At 40.0% G+C, this 15,467-nt stretch overlaps 1 protein-coding gene across 2 annotated transcripts in view; it reads right to left on the bottom strand.

The window, feature by feature from the left end:
* The window catches only part of LOC117517505 (serine/threonine-protein kinase PAK 3), a 149,949-nt gene that overhangs the window by 55,356 nt on the left and 79,126 nt on the right, over positions 1 to 15,467 (bottom strand). For both annotated transcript variants that reach the window (XM_034178534.1, XM_034178536.1), the window contains exons 2-3: positions 3,606 to 3,799; positions 3,384 to 3,484 (exon numbers count right to left, since the gene is read on the bottom strand). In XM_034178534.1, the coding sequence (XP_034034425.1) occupies positions 3,384 to 3,484; positions 3,606 to 3,777 (273 nt within the window). In that variant the 5' untranslated portion in view covers positions 3,778 to 3,799. The remainder of the gene's footprint in view (positions 1 to 3,383; positions 3,485 to 3,605; positions 3,800 to 15,467) is intronic.

Here is a 15,467-nt window from a genome sequence, read left to right as displayed (position 1 = left end):
TGTGTAGGAAAATAAGGAGTTCGGTTTGATTCCCAGTTCTACTACCCATCTGTATCCTTGGACAAGACACCTCCTCTGCACTACCTCAGTCTACGAAGCCATAAATGTGTACCAGCCTTGGCTGGGGACGTATCTTGCATCCCGTCCTGGGGAAGTCACAGACTCTCATTTGCTTGACACTATGGATTCCAGAACTGACGTCTTACTAGGGGTGTAACGGTATAGCTCTCTCATGATATGTTCCAGTAAGGTTTCCTCACGCAGGTATAGAACAAAAAGGCCTATATTGGCTCTGAGGCCCGCTGGTGCTTATCTTCAGATTCTGTAGCATCAAGCAGATGAGAGTCTAGGACTTCCCCTTGAGGGAATGTCAGTCCAATGCAGGTTACTTCCCCAGCCCTGTCCTGTACCCATTTACAGCTGGGTGGACTAAAGCCAGGTTCACACAGCAGGATAATTAGGCCGATATCGGACCCGATCTTCCCCTTCCGACAATCTTAAGGACGCCCCGACAATCGTGATGACGCTAAAGATAATCTTATCAGATATTCCTGCCATGTGTGGTGTGTTCAGAGCGCTCTGATCTGCCCGGAAGGATGTCAGGAGTGCTCCGATCGCAAATCGGGGATATTCAACATGTTGGATTTTTTTGGCCCGATATCACTGTGTGTGTTGTGTCCTCCGACCAAAACGAGCATGCAGCCTGCTGAATGTGACGTGCAGCCAATCAGAAAGAGAGGTGACGGACCTACGGAGCGGAAAATAAAATCAAAACAGCTGTTCTGACTTACCAGAAAGTCCGGTGGTCGCATTGTCTCCACTCCTTTAAAGAACACCTTTTTCTTTTTGTATCGTTTTTTCCCTCTGTTTTAAATAGTCCACAAAGTACCTCCGTTTGTTTACTCTGAAGTCACGTTTAATCTCGAGAGATTTTGTGAGATTTCCTGTCTGAACTGTAAATGTTCGTGTGTGAAATCTGTTCCTGTGTGGTGTTGTCCTTACCGTGTGGCTGAACACCACACACTGTACGACCAAACCTGTTAGATCCATGATTTTTTTATCTTCACGTGTGTGGTCTCAGGTTTTGGAAACCTAAAGATAATTTTAAAACCCTGTCGTATGAACCAGGCTTAAGACAAACCTGTCAGGATTTGCGTTTTGTTAGTTTTATATTATTGGGGTTTTGGTTTGTTTATTCTCTTGTTGGGATTTTTCTGCTTGGGTCTGTCTGTCTCTGTTTCTCTTGTCTCTCTCTCTTGGTTCTTGGTGATGGTTGATTCCCTCTCTCTGTCCACGCCCTGCTTCTGGTGCTTTCCATGCACACCTGTTGCTGATTTACTGATTACCACCTGGGGTTTTATAAGCTCACTGGGTGGTTTTGTCCCTTTGTCATGCCTTGTGCCTTCATTCCAGCTCTGTACCTGCGTTTGAGTTCCTGCCTGCCTCATAGAGTGTACCTGACCTCCTGCCTGTTGCCTTGACCACGCCATATTGCCTGATGATTTTTGTACTGCTGTTTTTGTTGGACTGCCTACTCGTGTACCAACCACTGCTACCCACTTCAGTGAAGCCTTCTAAAAATCAAAGCTGCTTGTTTTGTTTTGTTTTGTTTTGTTTTCATTTATATAGTACCAAATTATAACAAAGCTGCCTCAAGGCGCTTCACACAAGTAAGGTCTAACCTTACCAACCACAAGAGCAAGCACACAGGTGACAGTGGTAAGGAAAAAGGAAAGGAATATCAGTTGAAATATTTAAAAGTTGGCTTGAGTGTCCCCAATTTCCTTTTCTGAAACATTTTGCCTGAAGTTTTTATCTTTCATTTTGGGTAATATCATTAAAAACAAACATATGAACATGACAATATAATTCATACACTTTAAAAAAGAGTCACTGTCTCAGTGAGAAAAAGTGATGAAACAATTTGCATAGATTTTTAAATTTATTTCAACTTAACGAGAGACGTCTTGTGGCATTAACTCAGTAAGGTGAAGGTGAAATAACTTTTTAATCTATGCAAATTGTTAAATCATTTTTTTTCTCATTGGGACAGCAGTTCCTTTATTAGAGTGTAATCACTGTCATAGAGTTCAGGTTGTTTTAAATGGTACATAGCCTCAGTCGTATGATGTACAATTCTTATATTTTTCAGATTCCCTGTTTTTGGTTACACCCTTTCTATATATTTGGCCCAAATGTCAACCTTGGACTGGGACCTTGACTTTATCAAATGTTTCTCTAAATCAAATCACTTTGCCCATGGGTGACCATAGAACAGTCCACTAATTTTGATCTGGACTGGATCAAAAATCAAAATTTTATTCTCATACACAGGTCTGAAAACAATACTGTTGTTAGATAATATCGGTGCTAATTCCTTATTTTATTATTGTATGTTAGTTATCAAGTATTTGCTTTTGTTTAGAAGTGCCTGGAACCTGGTTCAAAGTCTCAATAGAAGAGTTAAGTTAAGAAATTTAACTCACCTGCACACACAACACGTCTCCCTCCCTCCATCCCTATTACTCCCCCCCCCCATGTCTCTCCACTCCCCTCACCCTGGCTTCCTCCCTGCCACCTCGAAGGCAGAGCAGTTTTTACTGCTGCAGCCTTCAATCCCCAAGCTGGGCGGCACGGGCCCCTCCTGCTGCAGCCTTCATCCACTTTGCCTCAATTCGGATGATGGACTGCTTCAAGTTTAGAGCACATAAACAATGTCAAATGTATATGTGTTGTCTTTAATTTTGATGTGTGCCATTATTACCATAAACAAGTAATAATTGTGGATTAATTGCTGTATCTTGTCTGAGGTAATTGGAGTGTAAACGTAATTGCCCTTTTAGGGATCAATAAAGTTGGCTGAAGTCTGTGGGGAGCTAGTAAGATTAGGATTGTGAGACTAAAACTCACCCATTGTCTTGTATAAAAAAAACAATTGTCATCCATGTTTGGGGTCTCTCAGAAGATGTGTGTACTGTGTCTCTGGGGACCCGGGCCTGGTTTTCAGCGTGACTTTCAATAAATTCAAACTGAGGAATATATCAACTAAGACTGTCCAATGTGCTCCTGATGCACTAGGGTATAACGAAGCACTAAACTGAAACTGCAGCTAAATCTAATTTACTGAGCAACTCTGAAAGCACTCAAGTTTACGTTTCACCTGATAGGGATGATGGATTGGTTGTTATTCAAGTCACTAGTATTATCAACTTTGTGCTTAGGGAAATGTAGAATTGGTTGATGCCAACACTTTGAGGAAGTACCATTTTCAAAATGTGTTCCTGAGAATCTACTTTGAGATAGGCAAAGAGTTTTAAAAGCTAGAAAACAAACACACCAGTCTGTGGTTATGTGCTTGGTGGTCAGGTGAAAAGTACACTCACTGTGAATTCTCCTGTTACAGCATCAAAGCCAACGTGAATAGTGTGTTCAAAGTCTGAAGGTAGGGAGATCTCAGGACGTTCCTTCTCCTTCTTCTTGTTTGCTGTGGGAGGCAAACACAAACTAAGGTTGATTTCTAGTATTTTCAAACATAATAAACTTAAACATTTGCTGCAACCTAATAAGGCTGAGTGCGAAGGTGACTTGTAGAGGAAGGTACTCACTTTTGTCTCCCCCGGGAAAGATGGAGCGCAGGCGGACCTTTTTGTTCTTCTCTTCAGGAGCCATTGGAAGCGGTTTAGAGGCGTGATTCACTGACGAAGTGTCTCGTGAACTACTGTTCATTCTCAAGGGAGGGGCCGGTGGTTTCTCTTCAATATCAACACTATCAGACATCTTTAGTAATGCTCACAGTGTCCTGGAAGACAAAAAAGAGAAATATGGACACGTGATTGGCTGATTAGCTACAGTTGTATGCAAAGGTTTGGGCACCCCTGATAATTTTCATGATTTTCCTTTATAAATCCTTGGTTGTCTGGATCAGAAATTTCAGTTAAATATATCATCTAGCAGACGAACACACTGATATTTGAGAAGTGAAATGAACTTTGTAGTATTTACAGAAAGTGTGATAATTATTTAAACAAAATTGGGCAAGTGCATAAATTTGAGCACCCTTGTCATTTTATTGATTTGAATACATTTAGCACAAATTACTGAAACACAGAATTGGTTTGGTAAGCTCACTGACCCTTGACCTTACACAGGTGAATCCAATCATGAGAAAGTGTATTTAAGGTGGTCATTTGCAAATGTTTCCCCTCTTCCCCTCTCTTCTAATGAGTGGCAATATGGGCGCCTCTAAACAACTCTCAAATGACCTGAAAACAAAGATTGTTCAACATCATGGTTTAGGAGAAGGATACAAAAAGCTGGCTCAGTGATTTCAGCTGTCAGTTTCCACTGTGAGGAACATAGTGAGGAAATGGAAAACCACAGGCACAGTACTGGTTGAGGCCCGAAGTGGCAGGCCAAGAAAAATCTCAGACAAGCTGAAGCGAAGGATGGTGAGAACAGTCATAGTCAACCCACAGACCTGCTCCAAAGACCTACAACATGATCTTGCTGCAGATAGTGTCTCTGTGCCTCGTTCAACTATACAGTGCACTTTTCACAAAGAGATGCAGTATGATGCTGTAATGCAGAGGAAGCCTTTTCTGAGTACGAGGTCTGTCAATAAAGTATAGGTCCTTTTTATTTTTTTAAAAAACTATATGGATTTCATTCATATGTTTTTACGTCAGACATGCTTGAACCCTCGTGCGCATGCGTGAGTTTTTCCACGCCTGTCGGTGACGTCATTCGCCTGTGAGCACTCCTTGTGGGAGGAGTCGTCCAGCCCGTCGTCGGAATTCCTTTGTCTGAGGAGACGCTGAGAGACTGGCGCTTTGTTTGATCAAAATTTTTTCTAAACCTGTGAGACACATCGAAGTGGACACGGTTCGAAAAATGAAGCTGGTTTTCGGTGAAAATTTTAACAGCTGATGAGAGATTTTGAGGTGATACTGTTGCTTTAAGGACTTCCCACGGAGCGAGACGTCGTGCAGCGGTCCCAGGCGCCGTCGTCAGCCTGTTTCAAGCTGAAAACCTCCACATTTCAGGCTCTATTGATCCAGGACATCGTGAGAGAACAGAGAAGTTTCAGAAAAAGTCGGTTTCAGCATTTTATCCGGATATTTCACTGTTAAAGGAGATTTTTTTAATGAAAGACGTGCGGACGGATTGCAGCGTCGGCTCGCAGCCGCTGCGACGCTCCGCCACAGGAAAAACACCTCCGTTGGAAGCCTTAAGGACAAGTTGGAACATGTCCAGCTGTTAAACAATTTCTCATATACTCACTCCTCTGAAAGCCATCAAAAGCTACCTGGATTTTACAAATGGTTATCAACACGGAGGTGTTTTTCCTGTGCCGCCGCACCGCGCCGGCTGCGTCCCGACACGCGGACCCGTCTGCACGTCTTTCATTAAAAAATCTCCTTTAACAGTGGAATATCCGGATAAAATGCTGAAACCGACTTTTTCTGAAACTTCTTTGTTCTCTCACAACGTCCTGGATCGATAGAGCCTGAAATGTGGAGGTTTTCAGCTTGAAACAGGCTGACGATGGCGCCTGGGACCGCTGCATGACGTCTCGCTCCGTGGGAAGTCCTTAAAGTGACAGTATCACCTCAAAATCTCTCATCAGCCGTTAAAATTTTCACCGAAAACCAGCTTCATTTTTCGAACCGTGTCCACTTCGATGTGTCTCACAGGTTTAGAAAAAAGTTTGATCAAACAAAGCGCCAGTCTCTCAGCAACTTCTCAGACAAAGGAATTCCGACGACGGGCTGGACGACTCCTCCCACAAGGAGTGCTCACAGGCGAATGACGTCACCGACAGGCGTGGAAAAAACTCACGCATGTGCACGAGGGTTCAAGCATGTCTGACATAAAAACATATGAATGAAATCCATATAGTTTTTGAAAAAAATAAAAAGGACCTATACTTTATTGACAGCCCTCGTACACGCCACAAGCAGAGTCGCTTGAGGTATGCTAAAGCACAATTGAACAAGCCAGCTTCATTTTGGAATAAGGTGCTGTGGACTCATGAAACTAAAATTGAGTTATTTGGACATAACAAGGGTCGGTATGCAAGGCTGAGAAAGAACACAGCATTCCAAGAAAAACACTTGCTACCTACAGTAAAATTTGGAGGTGGTTCCATCATGCTGTGGCTGTGTGGCCAGTGCAGGTACTGGGAATCTTGTTAATGTTGAGGGTCACATGGATTCCAGTCAATATCAGCTGATTCTTGAGAACAATGTTCAAGAGTCAGTGACAAAGTTGAAGCTGCACCGGGGCTGGATCTTTCAACAAGACAACGACCCTAAACACTGCTCAAAATCGACTAAGGCATTCATGCAGAGGAACAAGAACAATGTTCTGGAATGGACATCTCAGTCCCCAGACCTGAATATTATTGAAAATCTGTGGTGTGAATTTAAGCGGGCTGTCGATGGTCAGAAACCAACAATACCTTCAACCAGAATCCAGATTCTCATTGGATGCTATAGGAAGCGTTTAGAGGCTGTTATTTCTGCAAAAGGAGGATCTACTTAATATTGATGTATTTTTTTCTGTTGGGGTGCCCAAATTTACGCACCTGCCTAATTTTGTTTAAAGAATTACTGCACACTTTCTGTAAATCCTATAAACTTAATTTCACTTCTCAAATATCACTGTGTTTCTCTGCTATATGATATATTTAACTGAAATTTCTGATCCAGACAACCAATGATTTATAAAGGAAAACCATCAGGGGTGCCAAAAACTTTACATACAACTGTATTTGTGTTAACAAGCCATTGAACAGGTGTACCTAATAAAGTGGCTGGTGATTGTACGCTCATTCAAACACACACGTGCACGCACGAACGCATGCTTATGTTAAAGCAGGTAGCTCAATGGCATAGCTGATGAGGTAACCTGTGATTGCTGAAATTTTCATTGTTACGCAGATGATACCCAGCTTTATCTATCCATGAAGCCAGAGGACACACACCAATTAGTTAAACTGCAGGAATGTCTTACAGACATAAAGACATGGATGATCTAATTTCCTGCTTTTAAGTTCAGATAATACTGAAGTTATTGTACTTGGCCCCACAAATCTTAGAAACATGGTGTCTAACCAGATCCTTACTCTGGGTGGCATTACCCTGACCTCTAGTAATACTGTGAGAAATCTTGGAGTCATTTTTGATCAGGATATGTCCTTCAATGCACATATTAAGCAAATATGTAGGACTGCTTTTGTGCATTTGCGCAATATCTCTAAAATTAGAAAGGTCTTGTCTCAGAGTGATGCTGAAAAACTAATTCATGCATTTATTTCCTCTAGGCTGGACTATTGTAATTCGTTATTATCAGGTTGTCCTAAAAGTTCCCTGAAAAGCCTTCAGTTAATTCAAAATGCTGCAGCTAGAGTACTGACGGGGACTAGGAGAGAGCATATTTCACCCATATTGGCCTCTCTTCATTGGCTTCCTGTTAATTCTAGAATAGAATTTAAAATTCTTCTTCTTACTTATAAGGTTTTGAATAATCAGGTCCCATCTTATCTTAGGGACCTCATAGTACCATATCAACCCAGTAGAGCGCTTCGCTCTCAGACTGCAGGCTTACTTGTAGTTCCTAGGGTTTTTAAGAGTAGAATGGGAGGCAGAGCCTTCAGCTTTCAGGCTCCTCTCCTGTGGAACCAGCTCCCAATTCGGATCAGGGAGACAGACACCCTCTCTACTGGTTGGCTCTCACTGCGGTATTGTATCACTTCCTGTTCCGGAGCACAGCGGTGTTTTGCTGTATCTGTTAGCTGTTTAATCTGCGCAGTTAGATTGATCTAGTTACCTAGATAACGATTTGTTTCACAGTGTAATCTTCACGTGCCTTAACTAAAGCACTCCCTCTGCTGAATCACCTCTAAATTATTTACACATTATTCACTTTGTGTGTTTGTAGGAATCCGCTAGCTTAGCGCAGCTACTAGCTCTTAGCCAGTTTAGCATGGCGGCTTCTCCTGTCTCTCCCGCACTTTTCTGCTCTGGGTGTGAAATGTTTAGTTATTCCTCAGCCTCCTTTAGCAGTAATGGTACTTGTAATAAGTGTAGCTTATTCGTAGCTTTGGAGGCCAGGCTGGGCGAATTGGAGACTCGCTCCGCACCGTGGAAAATTCTACAGCTAGCCAGGCCCCTGTAGTCGGTGCGGACCAAGGTAGCTTAGCCGCCGTTAGTTTCCCTCTGGCAGATCCCGAGCAGCCGGGAAAGCAGTCCGACTGGGTGACTGTGAGGAGGAAGCGTAGTTCTAAACAGAAGCCCCGTGTACACCGCCAACCCGTTCACATTTCTAACCATTTTTCCCCACTCGGCGACACACCTGCCGAGGATCAAACTCTGGTTATTGGCGACTCTGTTTTGAGAAATGTGAAGTTAGCGACACCAGCAACCATAGTCAATTGTCTTCTGGGGGTCAGAGCAGGCGACATTGAAGGAAATTTGAAACTGCTGGCTAAGGCTAAGCGTAAATTTGGTAAGATTGTAATTCACGTCGGCAGTAATGACACCCGGTTACGCCAATCGGAGGTCACTAAAATTAACATTGAATCGGTGTGTAACTTTGCAAAAACAATGTCGGACTCTGTAGTTTTCTCTGGGCCCCTCCCCAATCGGACCGGGAGTGACATGTTTAGCCGCATGTTCTCCTTGAATTGCTGGCTGTCTGAGTGGTGTCCAAAAAATGAGGTGGGCTTCATAGATAATTGGCAAAGCTTCTGGGGAAAACCTGGTCTTGTTAGGAGAGACGGCATCCATCCCACTTTGGATGGAGCAGCTCTCATTTCTAGAAATCTGGCCAATTTTCTTAAATCCTCCAAACCGTGACTATCCAGGGTTGGGACCAGGAAGCAGAGTTGTAGTCTTACACACCTCTCTGCAGCTTCTCTCCCCCTGCCATCCCCTCATTACCCCATCCCCGTAGAGACGGTGCCTGCTCCCAGACCACCAATAACCAGCAAAAATCTATTTAAGCATAAAAATTCAAAAAGAAAAAATAATATAGCACCTTCAACTGCACCACAGACTAAAACAGTTAAATGTGGTCTATTAAACATTAGGTCTCTCTCTTCTAAGTCCCTGTTAGTAAATGATATAATAATTGATCAACATATTGATTTATTCTGCCTTACAGAAACCTGGTTACAGCAGGATGAATATGTTAATTTAAATGAGTCAACACCCCCGAGTCACACTAACTGCCAGAATGCTCGTAGCACGGGCCGAGGCGGAGGATTAGCAGCAATCTTCCATTCCAGCTTATTAATTAATCAAAAACCCAGACAGAGCTTTAATTCATTTGAAAGCTTGACTCTTAGTCTTGTCCATCCAAATTGGAAGTCCCAAAAACCAGTTTTATTTGTTATTATCTATCGTCCACCTGGTCGTTACTGTGAGTTTCTCTGTGAATTTTCAGACCTTTTGTCTGACTTAGTGCTTAGCTCAGATAAGATAATTATAGTGGGCGATTTTAACATCCACACAGATGCTGAGAATGACAGCTCAACACTGCATTTAATCTATTATTAGACTCAATTGGCTTTGCTCAAAATGTAAATGAGTCCACCCACCACTTTAATCATATCTTAGATCTTGTTCTGACTTATGGTATGGAAGTTGAAGACTTAACAGTATTGCCTGAAAACTCCCTTCTGTCTGATCATTTCTTAATAACATTTACATTTACTCTGATGGACTACCCAGCAGTGGGGAATAAGTTTCATTACACTAGAAGTCTTTCAGAAAGCGCTGTAACTAGGTTTAAGGATATGATTCCTTCTTTATGTTCTCTAATGCCATATACCAACACAGTGCAGAGTAGCTACCTAAACTCTGTAAGTGAGATAGAGTATCTCGTCAATAGTTTTACATCCTCATTGAAGACAACTTTGGATGCTGTAGCTCCTCTGAAAAAGAGAGCTTTAAATCAGAAGTGCCTGACTCCATGGTATAACTCACAAACTCGCAGCTTAAAGCAGATAACCCGTAAGTTGGAGAGGAAATGGCGTCTCACTAATTTAGAAGATCTTCACTTAGCCTGGAAAAAGAGTCTGTTGCTCTATAAAAAAGCCCTCCGTAAAGCTAGGACATCTTACTACTCATCACTAATTGAAGAAAATAAGAACAACCCCAGGTTTCTTTTCAGCACTGTAGCCAGGCTGACAAAGAGTCAGAGCTCTATTGAGCCGAGTATTCCTTTAACTTTAACTAGTAATGACTTCATGACTTTCTTTGCTATTAGAGAAAAAATTACTCATAACCATCCTAAAGACGTATCGTTATCTTTGGCTGCTTTCAGTGATGCCGGTATTTGGTTAGACTCTTTCTCTCAGATTGTTCTGTCTGAGTTATTTTCATTAGTTACGTCATCCAAACCATCAACATGTCTATTAGACCCCATTCCTACCAGGCTGCTCAAGGAAGCCCTACCATTATTTAATGCTTCGATCTTAAATATGATCAATCTATCTTTATTAGTTGGCTATGTAGGGTAGTTGTAAAACAGCTAACTGATCATCTGCAGAGGAATGGTCTATTTGAAGAGTTTCAGTCAGGTTTTAGAATTCATCATAGTGCAGAAACAGCATTAGTGAAGGTTACAAATGATCTTCTTATGGCCTCAGACAGTGGACTCATCTCTGTGCTTGTTCTGTTAGACCTCAGTGCTGCTTTTGATACTGTTGACCATAAAATTTTATTACAGAGATTAGAGCATGCCAGAGGTATTAAAGGCACTGCGCTGCGGTGGTTTGAATCATATTTATCTAATAGATTACAATTTGTTCGTGTAAATGGGGAATCTTCTTCACAGACTAAGGTTAATTATGGAGTTCCACAAGGTTCTGTGCTAGGACCAACTTTATTCACTTTATACATGCTTCCCTTAGGCAGTATTATTAGACAGCATTGCTTAAATTTTCATTGTTACGCAGATGATACCCAGCTTTATCTATCCATGAAGCCAGAGGACACACACCAATTAGCTAAACTGCAGGATTGTCTTACAGACATAAAGACATGGATGACCTCTAATTTCCTGCTTTTAAACTCAGATAAAACTGAAGTTATTGTACTTGGCCCCACAAATCTTAGAAACATGGTGTCTAACCAGATCCTTACTCTGGATGGCATTACCCTGACCTCTAGTAATACTGTGAGAACTCTTGGAGTCATTTTTGATCAGGATATGTCATTCAAAGCGCATATTAAACAAATATGTATGAATGAATGAATGAAAACTGTTTATTTCGAACATTTGATACAACAACAATTACAAGATAGCTCAGTAAAGACAACAACAAAAAAGTTCCTACTGTGTACCCAACATGTCCGAAAAGGGGTAGGGTGAAGCATCAGCTTATTTATCCCTACCCCTTCTTCCCCACAACCAGTAATACCCTTTGCCACATATACACATAAATTCCTACACACCTAAACCGATATCAATATATATATATACATATATATACACACACATACATATACACATCAACATACACATATATACACATATACATATATACACATATATATACACAAACATAAATATACACCTACACATACCTACTTACATACAAAATACTATATATTTACAAGCCGAAGCAAACAACAAAAACACCCTAACCCTCATTACCCTTCCTCCTCCCTATACCCAGAAAAAACCATATTTTTGTACCGCTGTTTGAACTGGTTCATGCTTGGACATTGCTTGAGCCCCACTCCCAATCTGTTCCACATCCTCACCCCACAGACAGAAATACAGAAACCTTTTAATGTTGTTCGTGCCCACTGATGCTTTAAATTAAATTTCCCCCTCAGACTGTAATCCCCTGATCTGTTAAAAAACATATTTTTAATATTTGCTGGAAGTAAATTGTTTATTGCTTTATACACAATTTGTACTGTTTGAAAATGAACCAAGTCTGTGAATTTTAAGAATTTGGATTGTAAAAATAGTGGATTTGTATGATCTCTATAGCCAGTATTATGAATAATTCTTATAGCTCTTTTCTGCATTACTGACAGTGATTGTGTTGTACCTTTATAAGTATTACCCCATACCTCTGCACAGTACTGTAAATATGGTAAAACCAGTGAGCAGTAAAGAATGCGGAGTGAGTTGTGGTCCAGAATATGTTTCGCTTTGTTTAGAACTGAAATGCTTCTTGACAGTTTACTTTGTATATGTTTTATATGAGTCTTCCAGTTTATCTTATCATCTATTATCACCCCCAGAAACTTATTTTCATGTACCCTTTCAATATCTACCCCCTCGACTTGTAACTGAACCTGTATATCTGTATTACAATAGCCAAATAACATGTATTTTGTTTTACTTAAGTTTAATGATAATTTATTTCTGTCAAACCATATTTTCAATTTTCCCATTTCCATACTGATCCTCCTCAGTAACTCCTGCAAATCCCCCCCTGAACAAAAAATGCTTGTGTCATCTGCAAATAATACTAATTTTAATATTTTGGAAACATTGACAATATCATTTATATAAATTAGAAACAGTTTTGGACCCAATACTGACCCCTGTGGGACGCCACAAGCATTGTCCAAGCATGATGATGTATATTCCCCCAACTTCACAAACTGTTTTCTGTTACTTAAGTAGCTTCTCACCCAGTGCAACACCAACCCCCTAATCCCATACTGTTCAAGTTTATTGATTAATATGTCATGATTAATTGTATCAAAAGCCTTTTTAAGATCTATAAATATTCCAACTGAATGTAATTTGTGGTCTATGGCGTTTGTAATCTCCTCAACTGATTCTATTAATGCAAGTGATGTTGAACTATGTGCTCTGAATCCATATTGACTATCAGTAAGTAATTTATGTTTATTTATGAATTTGTCTAATCTATTATTGAATAACTTTTCTAATAATTTGGAAAATTGTGGAAGCAAAGAAACAGGTCTATAATTTGTGAAGTGGTGTCTATCCCCAGTCTTATACAGCGGCACAACCTTAGCTATTTTCATTTGATTGGGAAATTTACCGGTTTGAAATGATAAGTTACAGATGTATGTTAATGGTTCTACAATCCATTCAATGACCTGTTTTACCACCACCATATCAATTTCATTTAAATCGGTAGATGTTTTATATTTACAATTATTCACAATGTCTATAATTTCATTTCCATCCACTGCTGTGAGGAACATTGAACAGGGATTTCTTTCTATGAGATTATTATCCCAATCCTCAGGTTGGGAATCGGGAATTTTTTCTGCCAAGCTTGGTCCAATATTTACAAAAAAATTATTAAAACCGTTGACTACCTCATCCTTATTTTCCTTCTTGACATTATTATCAATGAAATACTGAGGGTAACTCTGTTTTTTATTACCATTTTTGATAATGCTATTTAATATATCCCATATTCCTTTAATATTGTTTTTGTTATTATATAATATGTTACTATAATATTCCTTCCTACATACCCGTATAATATTAGTTAATCTATTTTTGTATTTCTTATATCTATTTTCTGCCTCTTTAGTCTTTAGTTTTATGAATTCTCTATACAGTGTATTTTCTTATTACATGCATTTCGTAACCCTTTCGTCATCCATGGTCGAGCTTGGATTTTTTGTTTTCTGTAGTCTTGTTTAATTGGACAATTTTTATCATATAATGATGTAAATATTTGTAAAAAAGTTTCATATGCACTATCAACATCACTTTCACTGTATACCTTTTCCCAGTTTTGCTCCTGTAAATCCTTCTTTAGTGTGTTCATGTTTTCCTCTGTCCGCACTCGCCTGTATTTTATTTTCTCCTCTGGCTGATTCCGCCGATGGTTTCTATTATAAACGATGAAAACTGGTAGATGATCACTAATGTCATTGATTAATAATCCACTCACAGTGTTATTCTCAATATCATTGCTGAATATATTATCAATTAAGGTGGCACTATGGGATGTAATTCTGCTTGGCCTGGTGATTTTTGGATATAAACTCATACTGTACATTATACTGATAAATTCATCTGTTATTTTATGCTTATTTGGATTGAGCAGATCAATATTTAAGTCACCACAAATGAACACAGTTTTTTGATTAGTTTTTGAGAACATTTTTCCCATACAGTCAGTGAATGTTTCAATACTAGATCCTGGTGCTCTATATATACAGCTGACTAATACATTTTTGCTTTTTTCTTCACATATTTCAATAGTTATACATTCTAATAAGTTATCAATCACAGTTGTCATATTGTCTACTATTTTATAATCCATGTTCTTATCCACATACACAGCCACTCCTCCTCCACTCTTATTCTTTCTGTTTACACAATTAAATTCATATCCATCCAGTTCAAAATCCATTCCTTTATCTTCATTGATCCATGTTTCTGATATAGCAATTATGTTAAATATTTTTTTAAACTGACTTAAATATTCTTTAATGTTGTTAAAGTTTGCATATAGACTTCTGCTGTTGAAATGGATTATTGATAATTTGTTATCCGTTTTAATGATCCGATTAAACTGTTCATCTGTATAATAGCAACAACTGTCATTGATATTTGAGAAGAAATTATTGTCTGGGTCTATATCGTGCTCCAAGTCCAGTACATTGTGGTCTGTGTATTTAAATGTTCTCAGTTCTACTTTTCCATGATCAGCAATCCTTTGAGTTATATCCTTCTTGTCTCCAGATGTAGATGAATAGGTAGTAGATGAATAGGTTCCTCTGGTCTGTGTCATGGTGTTGTGATGTGTTTGTGTCCTCATACCTTATTGGTCATATCTGTCCAGATCCTCGCTTTAAGAAACACTATTGTTCATATTTGTCCAGCTCCTCGATGTTCCTTATTGCCATGACTTTTGCTTGTTCTGGTGATCCGTTCAGTTTGATGAATATTTTACAGTTTGAAGTCCATGTGTGCTGGATTTTTCCCTGTTTCTTCAAGAAGCGTGCTTTCCTGGCGATGTCGGCATTCCGTTTGGTGAGATGTTCATTGATGAATACGTTTGTCCCTTTCAGTTTTCTTCCTTGTTTTAACAGTGCTGTTTTGTGTTTTCTGTTGATGAATCTCATGATGACGGTTCGTTTATCACCGTCATTTCTCCGGGGCAGAGGGTGGCACGCTTCAATGTTATTTAAATCCATTTCTATACCTTTAGATAGGAGGAAATCAGCAACCTGTTTTTCCACAGAGCTGACCTCCTGTTAACTGGGCTCCCCTCCGCTCTCATCTGTTACCGCCCGTGCGTAGGACCGTGGTTTGATATGAAGACCTGTGATGATGACGTCGTTGATTCTGGTGTACTGCTCCAATTCAGCCACTCTATTTTCCAGCTGCACCAGATGCCGGTCTTTCTCGGCATTCTGGAGCCGTAATGCCTTCACCTCCTCCACCAGATCCATGATTGATTTCTGTTGCTGCTTCACAACAGAAATCTCCTCTGATAA

This window comes from Thalassophryne amazonica, chromosome 9 (assembly GCF_902500255.1).
Source record: "Thalassophryne amazonica chromosome 9, fThaAma1.1, whole genome shotgun sequence".
NCBI classification, from domain to species: domain Eukaryota; kingdom Metazoa; phylum Chordata; class Actinopteri; order Batrachoidiformes; family Batrachoididae; genus Thalassophryne; species Thalassophryne amazonica.
Note: the sequence above shows the minus strand (reverse complement) of the source record. Positions and strands in the feature narration are given on the sequence as shown.